We start from the raw sequence: 17,500 nt of genomic DNA on the forward strand, positions 1-17,500 counted from the left end.
GCACACGGACAGAAGAAGAAGAAGGCGGGTATAAATACTATAAACAAACAATTGAGTCATGCTATGAACAGGGAACAGCCAGTGATTGGTAATTTAACGTAGGCGCAATTCTTTTGATGTTCAGACTGTCCAAGAAAAGCAGTTCTCCAACTTCTTTGGCTTGGCCAATGATTTGAACTTATTGTATATTATTGATGTCTTGCAACCTTTATCATGGGATCTCATATTGGAAACTTTGGGATTAGACAATCTGCAACCCGTATGAGAGTTTTTTCACTCACCGTTATTTGGATTTTGCCATTATCTGGCAGAACCTTGGTTCTATTAATCTGGATAATTGAAGGATTAGTTATTTATACAGGCAGTCCCTGGGGGTTCTGTTCCCAATGGCGTGACAATAAGCAAAAATCACCAATAACCAAAAGATGGCGATAATAGCACCAACACCAATTTCCTATCATATGTGTTGATAATTGTGTATTGACGCCGATACATGCCGAACAGAGGCTCTGATATTCGGTTATTGTCACGTCATCGAAATGCAACCCATGCCGATAACCGGGACTGCCTATATGTATATGATATATATATATATATATATATATATATATATATATATATATATATATAGATATATATATTGTTGTGTGTGTGTGTGTGTGTGTGTGTGTGTGTGTGTGTGTGTGATTAATATGTATATATATATTTGTGTGTATATGTGTATGTATGTATGTATGTATGTATGTATGCATGCATGCATGCATATATACATACAAATATATATACACAAGAATGTCTAATTTACCTATACTACTTAACTTACTCCTTTCTTTTGATAAAAGATTATTTGACTATGGAAATCATATTCATGTCATGAAAGTCTTGAATGGTAATGAAAGTCTAAATGGTTTATGTATTGTGATTTGAATTACTGTATGATAAAATTGTCATACTCAAAACACATATTGGTACTAGTGTTAACATTTATATATTCTATCAGGAGCTTTATCATTGTCAAATAACATTCTTATTTCTTTTTCAAATTTGGCAGGAACATCTTTACGTGGAGAAAGGTTACTATATTATGAGTATATATGCCTTCAACAAAATGTCTAGCTCAAATAGAACCCTCAATGTTACTGTGGCACCGGTACCTTGCACTCCTCCCCTCTTGTATCTGAAGGAAAATTCAACAAAATTTTTTGACCCTGTGGTAAGTACTTTCATGATCATATATGTTTTTGAGGGAAATTATCTTTATTGCTACTCAAGCATTGCTTCGTATGATGGGTTGTTCAACAGTAATTATCTTTATTGTGAAGAACTTGTAGCACACCTTTAATTCAAACTAATCGAGCCATAGGGATAATATATCTTGTCTTCACCACATACCCACACAACCCATAGTCTTGACTGTCTTACCAATCCATAGTTTACCAGTTCTGCACATATATTTCTCATTCTTTTGTGCCCCTCTCCAGCAAGATCCTCAAAATTCACTTCAGTATTCTCATTTCTGTTCACTTTAGCGTCTTTTCCTCCTTCCTCCTTAATGTCCATATTTCCGGACAAGACGTCACCACTGGTCTGCTTATGCTGCCATATATGTTTACTTTCAGTTTGTTTGGCATTCTTCTGCCACAATCACACATTGCCCTGCATTTAACCTCAGCTTCAGTTCTTCCATCCTGGTTTGAAGCAGATCCTAATCATTTGAAATTCTGTAGCTGTTTTAAATATAGAAATCTCTTATACCACCTCATTCAAGAGATTCATGCCACTCTCTTACCATTTAAAAATGTATGATTATCTTTAACAAGGATTAGATAAACAAATCATTAAAATCTGATAACAAAAGTTAAATTCTAAAATACAACTTAATTTTATTTAAAAACAACATTAATCTGTTGACATCATAATCATTATCACGTACACCTCTCATGGACCTGCCATATATGTAGAGAGGTAGCTCTCCTTTCTTGCGTAAAATAATGGCAATCATTTAATAAATTATTCACTGTTAAAACTTCTTGATAGGAGCTGGAAATTTGGGCCTGACCTCCTCCTCCACTTTGCATTAAGTATCAATATGCAGCATGCATATGTACTATGCGCAGCCTTGTTAAAATATGCTAGTCCTCTGATCTGGTTGATCAGATGTCTGCCATCTCTTACTGAAGGTCAAATTGCCTTCAGCTTCATATTACCAGTTATGTTATACTAACAAATTTGCCACTTCCTGATAAAAAAACTTATTGGGACATTTGAAAACATACTTGTGAAAAAGGGTGGTGGAAAAATAATTGCTTGTAAGATATTTGTGTAAGAAAAGGGGGATTCATGAAAAAATCTGCCAACTAGAGGTCAGTGAGAAGGTACAATAAAGTAATGTAGACAGAGAGTTTAATTGAAAACTTTGAAAACACTGACTTAATATTGAACCTAGTCTTGTAAAAGCTCTCCACCTGTAGACTGCCATGTTAAAGCGATCATATTGTTGTGAGACTAAAACATCCAAGAAACTTTATTATCACTCATATTCCACAGTAAATTTTATATTTGGGTCTGCCCTATTAATAAAGTCAAGAAACCTTTAGTGTCGCATTTCAATTTGAAAAGCACAAAGGCATCATCCACATACCTTTTGCAGAACAGTGGACGGTAACTCAAAGGTTTCTAGAAAGTGCTCCTGTGGAGAGCATATAAAAATGCCTGCAAATATGGGCCCTAATGGAGCCCCTAGTTAATGGCTGGGTTTCATAACCGGCTGATCGCCAATAATAGAATATCATAGAATATCAACGATAATTATGTTAATAAGTGATGTTTCAACGCCATAAGCGCTGATAGACCACTTACCGATGCCGAAAGTCACTTACCATCTCTGAAAATCTGGTTAATGACATCGTTAGCCAAGCTCTGTTAACCGACACCGCCGATAAGTGGGGGCTGCCTATATTTGAATGTAAAAATCATTATTAAAAATGAAGGCAGCATCCTGCACTGCCCGTTGCAATAGTTTATTACACATATTAACAAAAGAGGTCTGAGTCTGGCACAAGGAATTGCTTCTTTGAAGTGGAGGGAATTTTTTATAATATCTTAATTTTCTATCTGGAGGAAAAAGGAGGGGAAGAAGGAACTTAACCAACCCCTTCTTTGTGTGTTTTAGGGAGTTCATTCTTAATGTCATAAGTAGAACTAGTACCATAGAATATTTGCCATTCTTAATGCCATAAGTAGAATTGGTACTTTAGAATATAAATTTGCTCCACAGGTAGCATATTTACAGCGTTTGGTATTTATATAAAAACAGTAACTAAAATTTTTGTATACAAAACAATAATTGATCATTTGTTTTTGTATAAAATTAATAAATAAACCTTTTTTCTATTCTAGACAATACAGAGATCTTTTACCATTCGTGTAGAATCTGTATGCAAACTTAACTGTACAAACAGCTTGAATACCAGCAAATTTTGGACAGGAGTATCTATAAATGAACAGTAAGTACTGCACAGCATATATGCATTTCTATGACTTTTTAGTTTCTTAATGATGATAGTGATAGTTCTTTGATAATATGCAAATTTTGCTCATAATTTGGCATTTTTATTTAAGAAGCAAAAAAGTACTCTTTGGTTTTCACTAACTGTAATCAAATTGATAATATGCAAATTTTGCTCATAATTATTGGCATTTTTATTTAAAAAGCAAAAAAAGTACTCTGACTTTCACTAACTGTAATCAAATGCTTGCTCCCGATAGGTTAAGTATTCTTGTCTAATACCATACAAAAGCTTACTGAGTTTACTGTCAGTACAGTGAGCTTTCATTGGAAGATTGCAGATTCTTTCATTTGTTAAATATGGCCCTTCAATGGAAAGTATGTTTTTATTCATAGACTTTTCCGTTGTTTACTAATTTTTCCTGTCAGTTTTAAACTTTCTAATTGGGCATATTTAAGAGTTTTGGTGATATGTTTGTCAATAAAAATACTTTGGAAGCTACTGTAAAAGATTTTTAGTTTTTAGTATTTTACAATCATATTTTCTGCGTTACAGGTGGGGATATCCAATGGTACCAGTGAATATGGATGGCTGGGACTGTCGTAATAAGTCTATTCTCTCCATCCCGCCCCGTACTTTGGATTATGGCACTTACATGTTCACGTATTCCGTTGTCATTGAGGACGAGTGGCTGAAAAAATGTAAGTATAAACTAAGTACTATATAAGTATTAATTGATCATGTAATAATTTCCATAAGTATAAGCACAGTGATATATCTGAGAAATTGGAACTTAAGTGGATGCTTGAAGATATTTAAAAAGTTTTGAAATATATTTCAAACTTTAATGAAAACCCTAAAAGTAGTCAGAATTTTAGGCTCATTATTTTTTTTTGTATTTTAGAACCCTGTCCATTCATTTGATTCACTGACATTGAGTAATAAATATTGCAATTCAGGCTAAAATAAGGAATGTTCATAGTATATGTATAATTGTTGGTGACATTATGTAAAAAAGTCAAAATTAGTTTTCAGTTGTAAGAATATTATTGTTCAGAACATTAGCTACTTTCTTAAAAATTAATTTAAAATTGTTTCTATGAGAGTTTCACTTTTTGATGTATTGTAACCTTGGCAGATGAACCAGACATACCTCCATTCAGAAGGGAGAAATCAACATACGTAAAAGTAACAAAATCACCTTTAGTTGTCATGATGAATCGTGGAGGTTTGGCCAAATTAGTCTTAGGCTTTAACAAGACCTTCGTTATCAACCCTGCAGAATTTTCATATGATCCTGACTGGCCGGATATGAAGGTAATAATTTTTTCCAATGACAGTTTAAGAAGACAGAACATAGGGGAGTGTGCATGTTCTTGGTAGATACAAGAAAGACATTATGGGTTTGGTAAGGTCGTTAAACCATACCAAAGTTTAATCAATATTTTATATAGTATAGGGAAAATAAAAATATGGACATTGTATAAAATCAAATTGTATAAAACCAAATTGATTTAGTACCTACCTAATTTTATAGCATTCATGCTATAGTAATGATTTGTCTTTTCATGCTCCATGTACACTCCCAGGGGTAATGCAGAATATAGATATTAACTTAATCAAAATAGTCAACCTTGCTACTTTATTCCTATGGCCTTGTTTGGCAATGCTCATTAAACCAGAATCTGTGTTCCCCAAAACCTTGAACAAGGGTTATATTACTCACAGATTGTTAAAATGGATTGGCAAACTATTATTCCTACTTATAAGCTCTTACTCATCCATTGATGTGTAAGGCTGCCCACACACAAGACACTTCTAGTGGGAAGTAGCCTGCCACTAAAAAAAAAGAATGGTACACACGTTGTATGGAGGACTGTAGAAGAGCCACTGAAAATGGACAAGACCTAAATCAGTGGATGTTAGGTGGCTACCTGGTCTTTTTCTTAGCCACCCCAGAATGGCTAACCATTAGTGACTGGGGATAGAAACTGTTTTTTTCAAATCAGAGTGCACAGAGGAAAGACTTTTTTCGTTGAGATACTTACTTCTCACTCAGTGTAGGTGATTTATTGGGAAAGGGGTCACAGCCTACTGTTACTGTCATAAGGCAAGTAAAGAAGTGATTGATTGTGAATCTTTAATCACAGAGGTGGAGAAAAGACCATCTCTTTGTGATTTTAAAATGAAAGAATATATTGATAAACATGTAAAGGAGAAATTATGGAGTGAAGTATGTGAAGATGTTTCAGTAACTGGAATGATCCCAGCAGAATGTGCATTGACTTTAGGCTACATACAATTATATGTAGTATTATTCTCATACTCATATACTGTTTAAGTAACTTCTAAGAGAATGCTGAATTATGTTTTGATAAGAAGAGAGCAAAGTTACTGATTAATTCACTATTATATGTTGCATACATCATAACAGTCATCAAGACTTAGACAAAAAGTTGGTAAGGGCCATAGAAGCTACACTGCACATTCATTAGAAACAAAAAGGGTTTAAATGCAGTTTCTAACTTTCTGGTTAACTTACGATTGTCAGGATAATAAGAGTGTTATGTTCGTTTTATTCTCTTTTCTCTTTCTCTTTATTATTAGTCAGTCTTTTCCTTGGTAGCTTTGGTTTGTATTTGGTTCTCTTGTATTTTGTTATATGGGGTAATCTTCATCTATATTGCTTTGTTGTTGAGTTTTTCTTTTCTTAGGAACTTATTGTTATATATATTGTAGATTACTTACTGTCTGGACGTCTTGCAGATTCTGAAATTAGATTAATTCATTCTTTCATTTATCCATCTTAGTTTCTTGGATGTTCGCTTCTCTAGAAGATGTCGTCTCTGATAAATTGATCAGATTTATGCAAGACTTTCCTTCTTCAAGCTGAAAACAAACATTTTCTCTATTTCTGCGTTGCAAATTGACTTTGTTCTCCACAATCTAACATTATTCTACATCTCCGCATAGCTTTATATGAAAACAGAGCTTGAGTAGGATAAAATCTTTCTTCTAATTCTACAAACACTTCCTTAAAAATTTTGTCTAAAATCTCTGTGTTCAGTGTGACATTACTCAAAGCATTAATCTGTTTTCCTGCTGTTCCTCTTTATAGTTCTACCAGAACTTGTATTTCTGAATCTGCAAAGCCTAAATGGTTTATTAATGTTTGTTTATCTGTAATATTTACTGTACTGCCTTTATCTAAAAGTATGGAGCATTGTTTACCATTAATTCTTGTTTGGATGATAGGTAAATCCTCTTGGCATATTTCCTTATCCTTCACTGAGAATACTATCTTTCTATTTCCTTCAATAGGCAACTTTAATGTATCTTCCTTACCTACAGTGACTATTTCATTCTCATTCTCTATTGGTAAGGAAGCTCTCTTTTGTACAACCCCTTTCTGTAATTGTCTGTGCGTCTGGTTATTATTTTGGGGTGTACCAGCATTATTGGTTGTATTATTATTAAACCAACATTTCTGGGTTAGGTGACCTGTCCTATTACAATTGGAACAATATCTTGTTCGCCTACAATTTTGAGTTGTGTGGTTGGAATAACCACTATTGGCGCAATTTTGTTCCTGTCTATTATGTTGTGTTCTATCATCTCCTGGACTGTGACTATGAGTTGGCCCGGATGAACTTTGATTCTGATTACTATTGTTTGGATTTCCCCTGTGCTGTTGAGGGCTATATCTGCTATTTCTGTTTGGTTGGAAAAATTTTCCATTACTGTTCTTATGATTATTCCTAGGATCTTGTTTCCCTGGTAGTCTATGGTTGAAATTTCTAAATCTGTCTGGAACACTATCTGTCCTTCTCTGAAAATTATTCCTATTTCTGCCTGTTTCCATTATTTACAAAACCTGTAAATTCTTTTGCTAGATTCAGTCCTCTTTTAAAAACTCTTTTATCTTCCTCCCCGATAGCATCATATACCATACCATGGGCTATGTAGTTTAATACCTCCCTTAAACTCACTAAATCTCCTACATCATTATTAAAAGCATTGCGATCGCCAATAATTACTCCTGTTCTCTTTAAATCAATAGTTAAGTTATGGATGGTATTTTCTACATCGTATTTCTGGTGTAGAAATTTACTGAGGTTGTATCATCGATCTTGCTGAGTGATAGGTTCCCCAATTTCAAAACACACTTTCCTAAATTCTGCAAAAGTTTTAATTTCCCGGAACTTGAATGAATTTAAAGTCCGATGAGCGTCTCCTTTCTCTGAACTAACATAGAGTAAAGCTTCATCTATTTTCTTGTGTTCATCGGTAATTCCACTGGATGAAATCCGACTTTCGGTATCTGCTATCCACTGCGATACCGCGTATGCGTCTAATATATTCTTTTCAGGATGACCTTTTTCTACATTACCGCAAAGGCGTGTAGCCTGTGCTATTACAGCAGCCTGTGCCATTCTAGAATACCTAGGTACTGCAATGGGTCAGTACTGTTATTATGTTTAGCAACAATCACACTAGTCGTGGGTATATTTGCTAATGTCGAAGCGGTACTCTGGGTGGACTTTCGCTATGTGATCATGGTGGGGGAAAATTTGTCTGATTATTTAGTCTCGATCGTCTGTCAGGGTTGAACGTAGGCTATAATGGTTCGAGTCTGGAGTTCTGCTTCGTTGTAACCTGGTTATAATTTCATGAAAATTTCTATTAATTTCATACTACAGCAGGACTTGATACAATTTAAAAAATTAGATGCATTGTTGTACTTACATTATCTTCATGTTGGCAGAAGTCTGTGGTCCCTATCTTGCCTCTATAATTTTCTTATATTTTTTACATCTATCGTTTTTTTCCTTCAATCTGGAAAAATATTAACATTAGTACATGCCGTTATTCCTTATTCACACCACTGCACTTTGTGAAACTGAATGACAATATCTTTATGGTTCTAGATTTATCACACAACAACAAAGGAAGAAAAAGAAAATTATTTTATCTTACAAATATACGGCCCCCCAAAAAAAAAATTCTCAAAAGCTGATTGTTATGAATGATTTTTATAAAAGCATTACTATTATCATTGCAGTGCGGTGTGAGAAAATTCTATTTTAATTTATCATCAGACGTAATCTATTAAGATACTTCAAACTTTTGTTCTTTCTTCTGTTTCTGGTTGCGTCGAACACTTCCTCGCTACCGTTGAATTCTTCTTCCGCGCTGCCGTTCCTCAGTGCCGCCAGCATCGTCACTGTCGTTTGGAGAAATCGTAGTGCTGTTTGGGGAATTGGGCGCTATCTTAGTCTTAACGATTGTTAGCGCTCTTAGGTTGATTGAAGAATTCAGTCAATGGTTTGCCATGAAGTTCCGCTGCGCTGAATTTGAAATTGCTGCTGTTCCGCTCCTATGAATTCTTGCGTTTTCCGTTACAATGCATTGTCGAGTTGATATGGCTTAAGAATGCGGAAATCTCGTTCACTATTTTTTCGTAGTTTCTCACTGCGTTTCGTCGCTCTCGATTTCGTTCGCCCTCTTCGCTGTTGATGGAGTTGTGTTATGTCTACGCCGACGGCGGTACCCAGTCTCGGAGATATATTTTTTTTGTTATGCTTCGACGATTTTTCCCTTTCTTCGTCCTTCGAGTTATTGAACTCTGTAGTTCTTCTTTTTAATTGTAGAGTTTGTGCCTTTGAATTTTTCTGTTATTTGTTGGTTCTTGTTATAGCGCTTAGTATTTAACGCTCCGCTTTTCAGTGATAATTCAATAATTGTTTGTCGGTACTTTTTATTTTCTTCTCTGTTTAATTTTCCACTGTGCCTGTGTGTGTGTGTATGTGTGTTTCATCACTATATGCGTTGGTGTTTGCACTTTAGAATCCACAACCGCTGAGCACCATTTATGTCCTAGCAAAATATGCCTAAACTTTCGTAATCCCCAATATAGAGCTAAGCACTCTCATTTGGTATAGTGCTATAATTTCTTTCTGCAGCATTCAAAACTCTACTTGCATAATATACTGCTCTCATTCTTGTTTCTCCCTGTTGCATTAATACTGCACCTACACCTGTACTGGAAGCATCGCAGGCTAAGTAAAATTCTTTTGAAAAATCTGTGTAAACTAAAATTGGATTTCTTGTAATCATTTCCTTGAGTGTTTGGAAAGCTTTTTCATGTACTGCCTTCCATTCATAAGATACATCCTTCTTAGTTAAATCTGTTAAAGGTTTGGCTATATTGGCAAATCCCTTAATAAAGGGTCGGTAATAACCTACCATGCCTAAAAATCTTCTCAAGGCTTTCAAGTTACTTGGAGCTGGATATACTACAATTGCCTTTATTTTACCTTCCTGCATACGCAGTCCATTTCCACTGATGACATGTCATCAGTGGAAATGGACTCTAATGATCTCATCATGAATTGACATTTCTTAATTTTTATCTTTAATCCTGTGCTCTTCAGTCTTTCTAACACTATTTCTAATGTCTTAAAGTGACTATCCAAGTCCTTACTAGAAATGACTACATCATCTAGATTCACTGAAACATCCACTATATTTCCTAAGATTTGGAGCATTAATCGAGTAAAGGTTAATGTGGCTGATGTAAGACCAAAGGGCATGACTTCAAACTGTAAATGTTCCTTATGAGTACTAAAAGCTGTCAAAGGTTTGGACTCTTCGTCTAAGGGCACTTGCCAATATCCACTGAGCAAGTCTAATGACGTAAATATTTTTGCTCCACCTAATTGAGCTAACATATCATTTATGACAGGCATTGGCATCCTATCTGGGATGGTGTGTGAATTTAATTTTCGATAATCTATTACCATTCTCCAACTGCCATCTTTCTTTGGAACTAACAAGAGAGGTGAATTATATGGTGATTTAGAAGGTACTACTCCAATCCCTTCTTCATTTCGTCCATTAACTGATCTACAATCGGTCGTTGACTTATTGGCAACTTATGGTTAGGTATATAGAATGGCTTAGTTCCATCTTTTATGAAAATCTTATGCTGTAAAGTATCTGTTCTTCCTAACTTATCTCCTTCTAAAGCAATGACATTTCTATACCTCTCCAATATCTGTAGTAATTTATCTCTATTCTGAGGGAAGTCTTTTATTTACTTCTTCATCTAAAATTGAAATTTGTTCTGTGAAAGAGAAGAATGCTTTTTCACCTAGTGTTAGTAAAGGATTATTCACTACAATTCCTGTACAAAATTCTAAACCAGACCTTAGTATTAGTCTTTTGTCTGAGTAATTCTGGACGTACGTCTCGCAATTAGTACCATTCAAGTGAACTAGGGAATTGTCCATCCTAACAAAGTCAGGTGGGTCTTCATTGGTTAGTATTACATCGGTTTTATGCAAGTCTTTGTCTGTTTTAGCTCTAAGACAAACCTTGGTTATACATTGCGGGTATAAAACTACTTCTCTGTTAAGCACAAATCTGACAGTATGGTCATCTGCAGTACTAATAAACATATTTCTTCGTCATCGTGTATCTCTGAGAAATAACAGACATCCGTTTCATCTAAACTTTCATCCAATAGCATTGTTGAATTTAATTCATTCTTATTTAATTTTTCTAATAACAGGACTTCATTGATATATTTTTCTTCCTTACTTTCGTCCATTATGAGATATGTACAATCAATTTCTGATTCATCTTCATCTATTCTTGAATGCTCATAATCAATCTGAGATTCATCTTCATCAGTTTGTTCACATGCAATAATAGGTTCAGCTGCAATAATTTGTTCAGAACTCTGAGTATCAAGGCTTGCATTGTTAATGTTATTTATTTGTGCAAAATCTATCATAGAATTATTCCTGGCTAAGGACATTTCTTCTAAAACTTTATCTCTACTACTTATTTCACTATTATCCATTAAATCTGTGCTACCCGGGCTAGTATTATTATCCACTTTAATCATCACCTTTTTGTTTTGGCAAAGGCTCTAGTTTTATTGCTCTCACTTTTTAAACAGCTACGACTGCAATCTGTTTCTACCACTCTCTCTACCTTCCCTTTGCCTACATCTACCATAACTCTACTAGTAGATTTCCCTTGCTAATTTTCCTACATAGCTATTTCTTCTGCCTTAATGCTTTACAAGAGAATTAAAAGTTTTACCATAAAGTTACTGAATATTTCATCTTAAAATATAAGTGACAAGGGCCCCCAATTACAGGTAAGTGATATACACAAGTCTGTAACAATGTTAACGAGACACCTTTTTCTAATTCAGAATTTCCCATTTACGACATACTACTTGCCTTAAGGTCACTTCATATTTGTTTACCATTTTTCGTTTGCTTTATTGAAAAACTCATTCATGCTTCCACCATCTTAATTTGTCACTGGAGATCGATACAAGACATGGGATGAAACGACGATTCTCCAGATCAGCATCCCCATGATTCTTCCTACAGGGATGTTGTAAAGCGGTTGTCTTTTTCACTTGCTGTTAGGCCATACCCATCTGGCAAAAGTCTGTCAACACATTAATGGTTAATTGGATCACAGGCCAACAGATTTTTCTTATAAAGACCTGTATGCAAAATTAGAGAGAACATAGATTGAAATGATAAATGTTTTGTTACTCAGATGCATGCAGTTAATTATAGATGAGTTGATCCAGGAAGAAAGGGAGGGACCTGATTCAAGCAATCTTTGTGAAACAAAATGCAGTGGTGGCACACTAGGCAAATGTAAAACCTAGTTATATGTGGAAAAATTGAATTCAATAAGGATATGTACGTATTTTCTTTATATATATTATATATATATATATATTATATATATATATATATATAATATATATATGTGTGTGTGTGTGTGTGTGTGTGTGTGTGTGTGTGTGTGTGTGTGTATATATATATATATATATATATATATATATATATAGTATATATATATATAACACTACATGCTGTCCCCAGTTATTTGTGGGGGATCCGTTCCAATGACTTGATGATAATTGAAAATTGCCAATAACTGAAAACCTGCAATTATTGGCAGTTATCGGTGCAGATAACTGGATTTTGGGGCCAATAACTGGTTAATGGCACCTCTGATAGGTATGTATCAAAGCCAATACTCTATTATCAGTGCCAATAACTGGAAATCGACACATTGAAAGGTTACTGAATTGACGAATCAAATCAATCACTTCCGCATACGAAGCCAGAAACTAAAAAACCGGCTTTAAAACAGATAGAAAGTAATCACGTCCTATCTTAAAGGCGGTAGGAAAGTAACTGGCGGGTCACGGGACGCGGAGGGCATTCTGGGTAATGCATGCCCTATGACCTGGTATGCCAATAGTCCCTGGATCTCACAGGTTTAATTTTAATTCTACCGGTTTCCAGCTTGGCGCTAGTGTTATCCTAATGTTAAGACCGAAGGTTTTTTGTTAGTATGAAAAATACAAATTGGTAAAAAATTTGTTATTTTTTGGCAATTTTTAGTACTAGACAAATGCCATAAGACCGGATAGCCATTAACCGGGGACAGCCTGTATACTATATAATGCATACATATATATGTGTGTTGTATATGAATGTAAATATGCATGGTAACTACATACTTATTACTGCATACCCAACATTTAACCTACAGGACGTTGATTTCAAGTGGTACTGCCATAGGATCAGTCCAGACACTGAAATACTGCTGCGTGAAGAGAATGGATGGCCAACTGATGGTATAGTGTCAAAACCTCTTATATCTGTTGAAGACGTCACAACTTACGTGTACAACAGTACAACCAATACAACAGAAGCCGTTGAAGAACCTGACAATGGAGGGTGCTTTGGAAGAGGACCTGGTGAGATAAAACAAATAGTATATAGGATATGGATGAGGTCTGTTTATTTTATTTTTTAATTACTGCATAGTCTAATATTTAATAGTGGTCATTGTGCCAAAAGAGTTATGTAAATCATTACTGATTTAAGTTGACTAATGAAATTTCATAAATTTATTCAAGTGTAACCATAATTTTATAATATTATAGGTTTTATTTCACATTTAAAATGGCTAATTGGTGACTGGTTGGTGCTGTGATTTTGCATAAGGTTTGTCTCATAATTTGAAATGAATCCTTTGGTTTTCCTAAACAAACTTTTCAGGTCCTCAACACTTGAAATTTTCCACTTATGATCACTATTGCATGGTTCTGTTACCAACTGACACAATTCACGATATGAGCACCTGTATTCATGATCAGTATTTGTAGACTGTAACTTCTCAAATTCACCATGTGTTCAGTATCTTGTCTTCCCTGTGTCTTAAAGTCAATACATTTGACAAGTACATTCTTCCAACACAGAATTACAAGCACAGTACCAAATTCCATCATGACTTTTGATCTTGCATTCCTTTCAGTATAACCATATCCCTAAAGGTAAAAGCTGGCCAGATGTCTGTTACTCTTGTCCTAGGTATACTTGTACCAACTATCATGAAGAGCCCATTGGTTTCAGATTCATATTGAAGAACCTGCAGTTCATTCCACCTTCAGCAGGTTTCACAAATAGTAGACACATCTCCTTGACTCCAGCGGTTGACTATAGATAACAATTTTTGCCTGCTGTTGCTTCAGTTTTATGTTACAACATTTTCCACCATGTTACTTATCCTGGTTGCTGCATCATTTGTACAGCTTCCGTTAGTAAAATCTACAACAACGTTGACATTAGAGGCAGACCTTATATTAATAATTAGAATATTTTCAAGTTCATTAGCAGCCATGTTTTTCCTGTAAGTTATTTTACCAGAGGCGTATGAAGACCTTATTATCAATAAGCTCTTTTTCTTGACTTTATCTGCACAAATTACTTTCATATTTTACGGGCATTTATCTTCCTCACAGCGTCATCTAATAATTCATGAGATTATAACTTCTCAAATCAGCTTCCAGTGGCTCAGTTTTCTTTGTAAATATATCAGTTTTTAGGTCAATGGACTTGGGCATCTATAGGGTACAAGAGCAAAATTCTACAGCTACTTCTCATTTATTTATACTGATATATCTGGGGTTTTGCTAACCTTGAAATTTGGCTATTTAATGTGGAATAGGCTATTGATGAAGGAAGCATACTTTATGCTACACTTTTATTAATGTAAATTTAACCATTTCAGTAGTTTTGTATTAAAAGGACAGTTGGAAAAGATATTGATACTACATACTTTCTCACAAAGTGAGTGTGTTTCAAAGAAATCACATTAAAGATTGGTCAAATTGGTAGCTTTCAAAGAACATTTTAACAATGAATTTGTCTTCATCCACGCATTATGAGTTGACTATCCAGAAGAAAATTTAAATTCACTCATTATTTTGCACAAGAAAATTTCTGCCAAGTCTTTTTTAGAGAAATTTTTAAATACATTATAATTAGCCACAAATTTTGTAAGCCATTATGGAAACTAAATATTTAGGCATCTTTCTCAGGCAAGTATATAGTATGTCATTCATTTTTGCAGGTCGAATTATTGTTGAAGGAGGCACATTGGAGTTGAATACAGTGCAGCTAAGAAAGACGAATGTCACTTATCGAATTGTTGTTGTCATGTCCAAAGATACTCGGAAGGCTGAAGGAACTATAGATGTACAATTGGTGTCTGGATCACCTCCAATGGTGGATGTCAAGTGAGTTATTAAGTATGTTTAAAGCAATTTTAGTAATAAAGAAAATTTTGATTACTCTCTGTATCAGATTCCGGTGTGGTCATTTTGAGCTCTAAAACTCTGAGTACTTCTTAAGTAAATGCTATTCAGTTTCCAAAGTATGATGGCTGAAGTATGTAGGGTAAAGTCATCCATGAAGAGAGCATATTTTCATCAGATAAGTATTTGTTAAGAAATTGCTGTTTTGTAACATTGTTAGCCAGAAGTTCATAGAAACTGGGATTCCAAAACTCTAATATATCACAATTTTTTGGTAAGCTTTTAATTCTCTCACTCTAAGTTAAATTACAGAGTACAGAGGTCTCAAGATTTTAATGTTCTTGCTTCTCTTTGTGAAATTAGGAAACATCAGAACAATTCTCTTTGCACTAATTTAGATTCCCTCCATATGCGAAATTTCAACTGAATCATTTTGCTCATCAGCAAAATACATATAAGGCAGTCCCTGGTTATCGGTAGGGGTTCCGTTCCCAGGGGGTGTGCCGATAAGCAAAAACCGCCATTAACCGAAACTCGGTAATTTATGGTGCCATAATGGGGCTTATGGCACTGATAACCGGTTATCGGCACCATAAACACCCTCATGGTGCGCCATAAGAACCCTTATGGCGCCGATAACTGGAACTCGGCCCGTTATGGCTCCATAAATTGCTGATTTTATGGGACTAGACAAGCGCCATAAAACCAGATTGTCGATAACCGGGGACTGCCTGTACTACTACCTACTCAGCAGACATGGAAAACAAACTTAGTCCAGCAGTGTATAGCCACCTTATAGTCTATCCAAAGTCAAATAGTGGGTCACTCCATTATCGCCATTTTTATGATTGGAGGTAAAATATTACTCAGTAAAGTATATCTTTGCCACACCACTACTAACCAAAAGAAATGTACTTTTAAACAAGTAATAAACATAAAAAGTGTAAATGATATGAATGATAGTTCCAAGAATGCATGGTAGTGCCTCTAATTTTTGCCATTAGGAATAGCACGAAAGGGGATAAATGTCTCATTGGAAACAAGTAAAAGGGCTGTTATTAAGAACCAAACTGCAAGCACAGAAATTTTACCAGAAAATAAGGCTTTACAGAAAGCAAAACCAAAGAGTAATTCTCCATAATAACTAAAATGTAATTAGTATGTGTAAAAATGAAAAATGAAATAGTGCATAGCTTTTATTAATCAAAGAAGGGTATGTTATCAGTTTTGTTGGCAATATTTGGCACTCAGAAGTTAGAGGCCGGATGACCTACTGTAGGGACTGAACACCTTGCGCTTAAAGTAATGGCTAATTTCGTTGATTAATGAAATGGTTGAATAAATTCATTCTTTTTTCATTGCTTTGTTTCACTTCTATGATTAATTACAGCTACAAGGCAGATTAGTAAACAGTTAAGCCTGTCAACAAGTCGTTGACAGAATCTGGTCTAAAGCATATGATGGCAAAATCCAACCTTATTCTTAGGGGCTATGATTAGTAGCAATACTGTGTTGAAATATGTGATAATAAACTCATTCGAATTTGGAGAAATTGAGATTAAATCTTATGTATTGTTTTCATAATAATCAAAATTATTTTACTGTATTTGTTTATATAACTTTTTTATCAATATTTTCAATGTGCTTTTTGTTTATTTTATGTTTATCATTGATAATTACATTAAGTAATTAAGATTTTATTGTTGTGTAGCAGTAGTTGCTTACAGTATTGAAACTTTACATAAAGAAGAGGAAAATAACATTACTGAGTACTGTGGTATGTAGGAAAGCCAAATGTCCATACAAATACTCTATAAACCCTTGATCACTTTTTTTTTCGGATAAGTTCAAAAAGCTAACAAGGAACATTGTATGGATAATTGTGGAGATGATGCTCTCTTTTTATCAAATAAATGCATCTTGCCTTTTCCATGACTTTTGTTTTGGTAGATGAAAAGAAGGATTTTTGTCTTAGCGTGTTTTAGTGATAGATTCTAGATTCTACATACAAGTCTTACTATACACTAGATATTGCATCGTCTATAAGCTCATTGCAAAGCTTGCTGAGGCACATTATTATCATAATATATAGTAGATTTTTCCTATTGAAAGATCTTTACAGGTAGAAGGTCCAAACTTTTCTTTTACATCCGTTCAGTCACTATTTATTACTAATTTCTAAAACATTAACTCTCCAGATTTCATGGAAACATGAACTTGTGTTTGTTCTAAATTTATTCTTAATACACTTAATATTCTTTTTCAGGTGCCAAATTGAAAAAATGTGCAGATTTACTTCAGATGGAATGTATATTAACCCCAGTTCAAGGCTAGCCCTAAT

General features: G+C 34.5%; 1 protein-coding gene across 1 annotated transcript in view; it reads left to right on the forward strand.

The window, feature by feature from the left end:
* The window catches only part of LOC135212193 (uncharacterized), a 236,110-nt gene that overhangs the window by 145,650 nt on the left and 72,960 nt on the right, over positions 1-17,500 (forward strand). The window contains exons 31-37 of the mRNA XM_064245638.1: positions 1,052-1,213; positions 3,400-3,506; positions 4,065-4,210; positions 4,648-4,826; positions 13,110-13,317; positions 14,976-15,141; positions 17,426-17,500. The exon at positions 17,426-17,500 is cut by the window's right edge and continues 88 nt beyond it. Coding sequence (XP_064101708.1) covers positions 1,052-1,213; positions 3,400-3,506; positions 4,065-4,210; positions 4,648-4,826; positions 13,110-13,317; positions 14,976-15,141; positions 17,426-17,500 — 1,043 coding nt within the window. The remainder of the gene's footprint in view (positions 1-1,051; positions 1,214-3,399; positions 3,507-4,064; positions 4,211-4,647; positions 4,827-13,109; positions 13,318-14,975; positions 15,142-17,425) is intronic.

Source organism: Macrobrachium nipponense, chromosome 40 (genome assembly GCF_015104395.2).
Source record: "Macrobrachium nipponense isolate FS-2020 chromosome 40, ASM1510439v2, whole genome shotgun sequence".
NCBI classification, from domain to species: Eukaryota; Metazoa; Arthropoda; class Malacostraca; order Decapoda; family Palaemonidae; genus Macrobrachium; species Macrobrachium nipponense.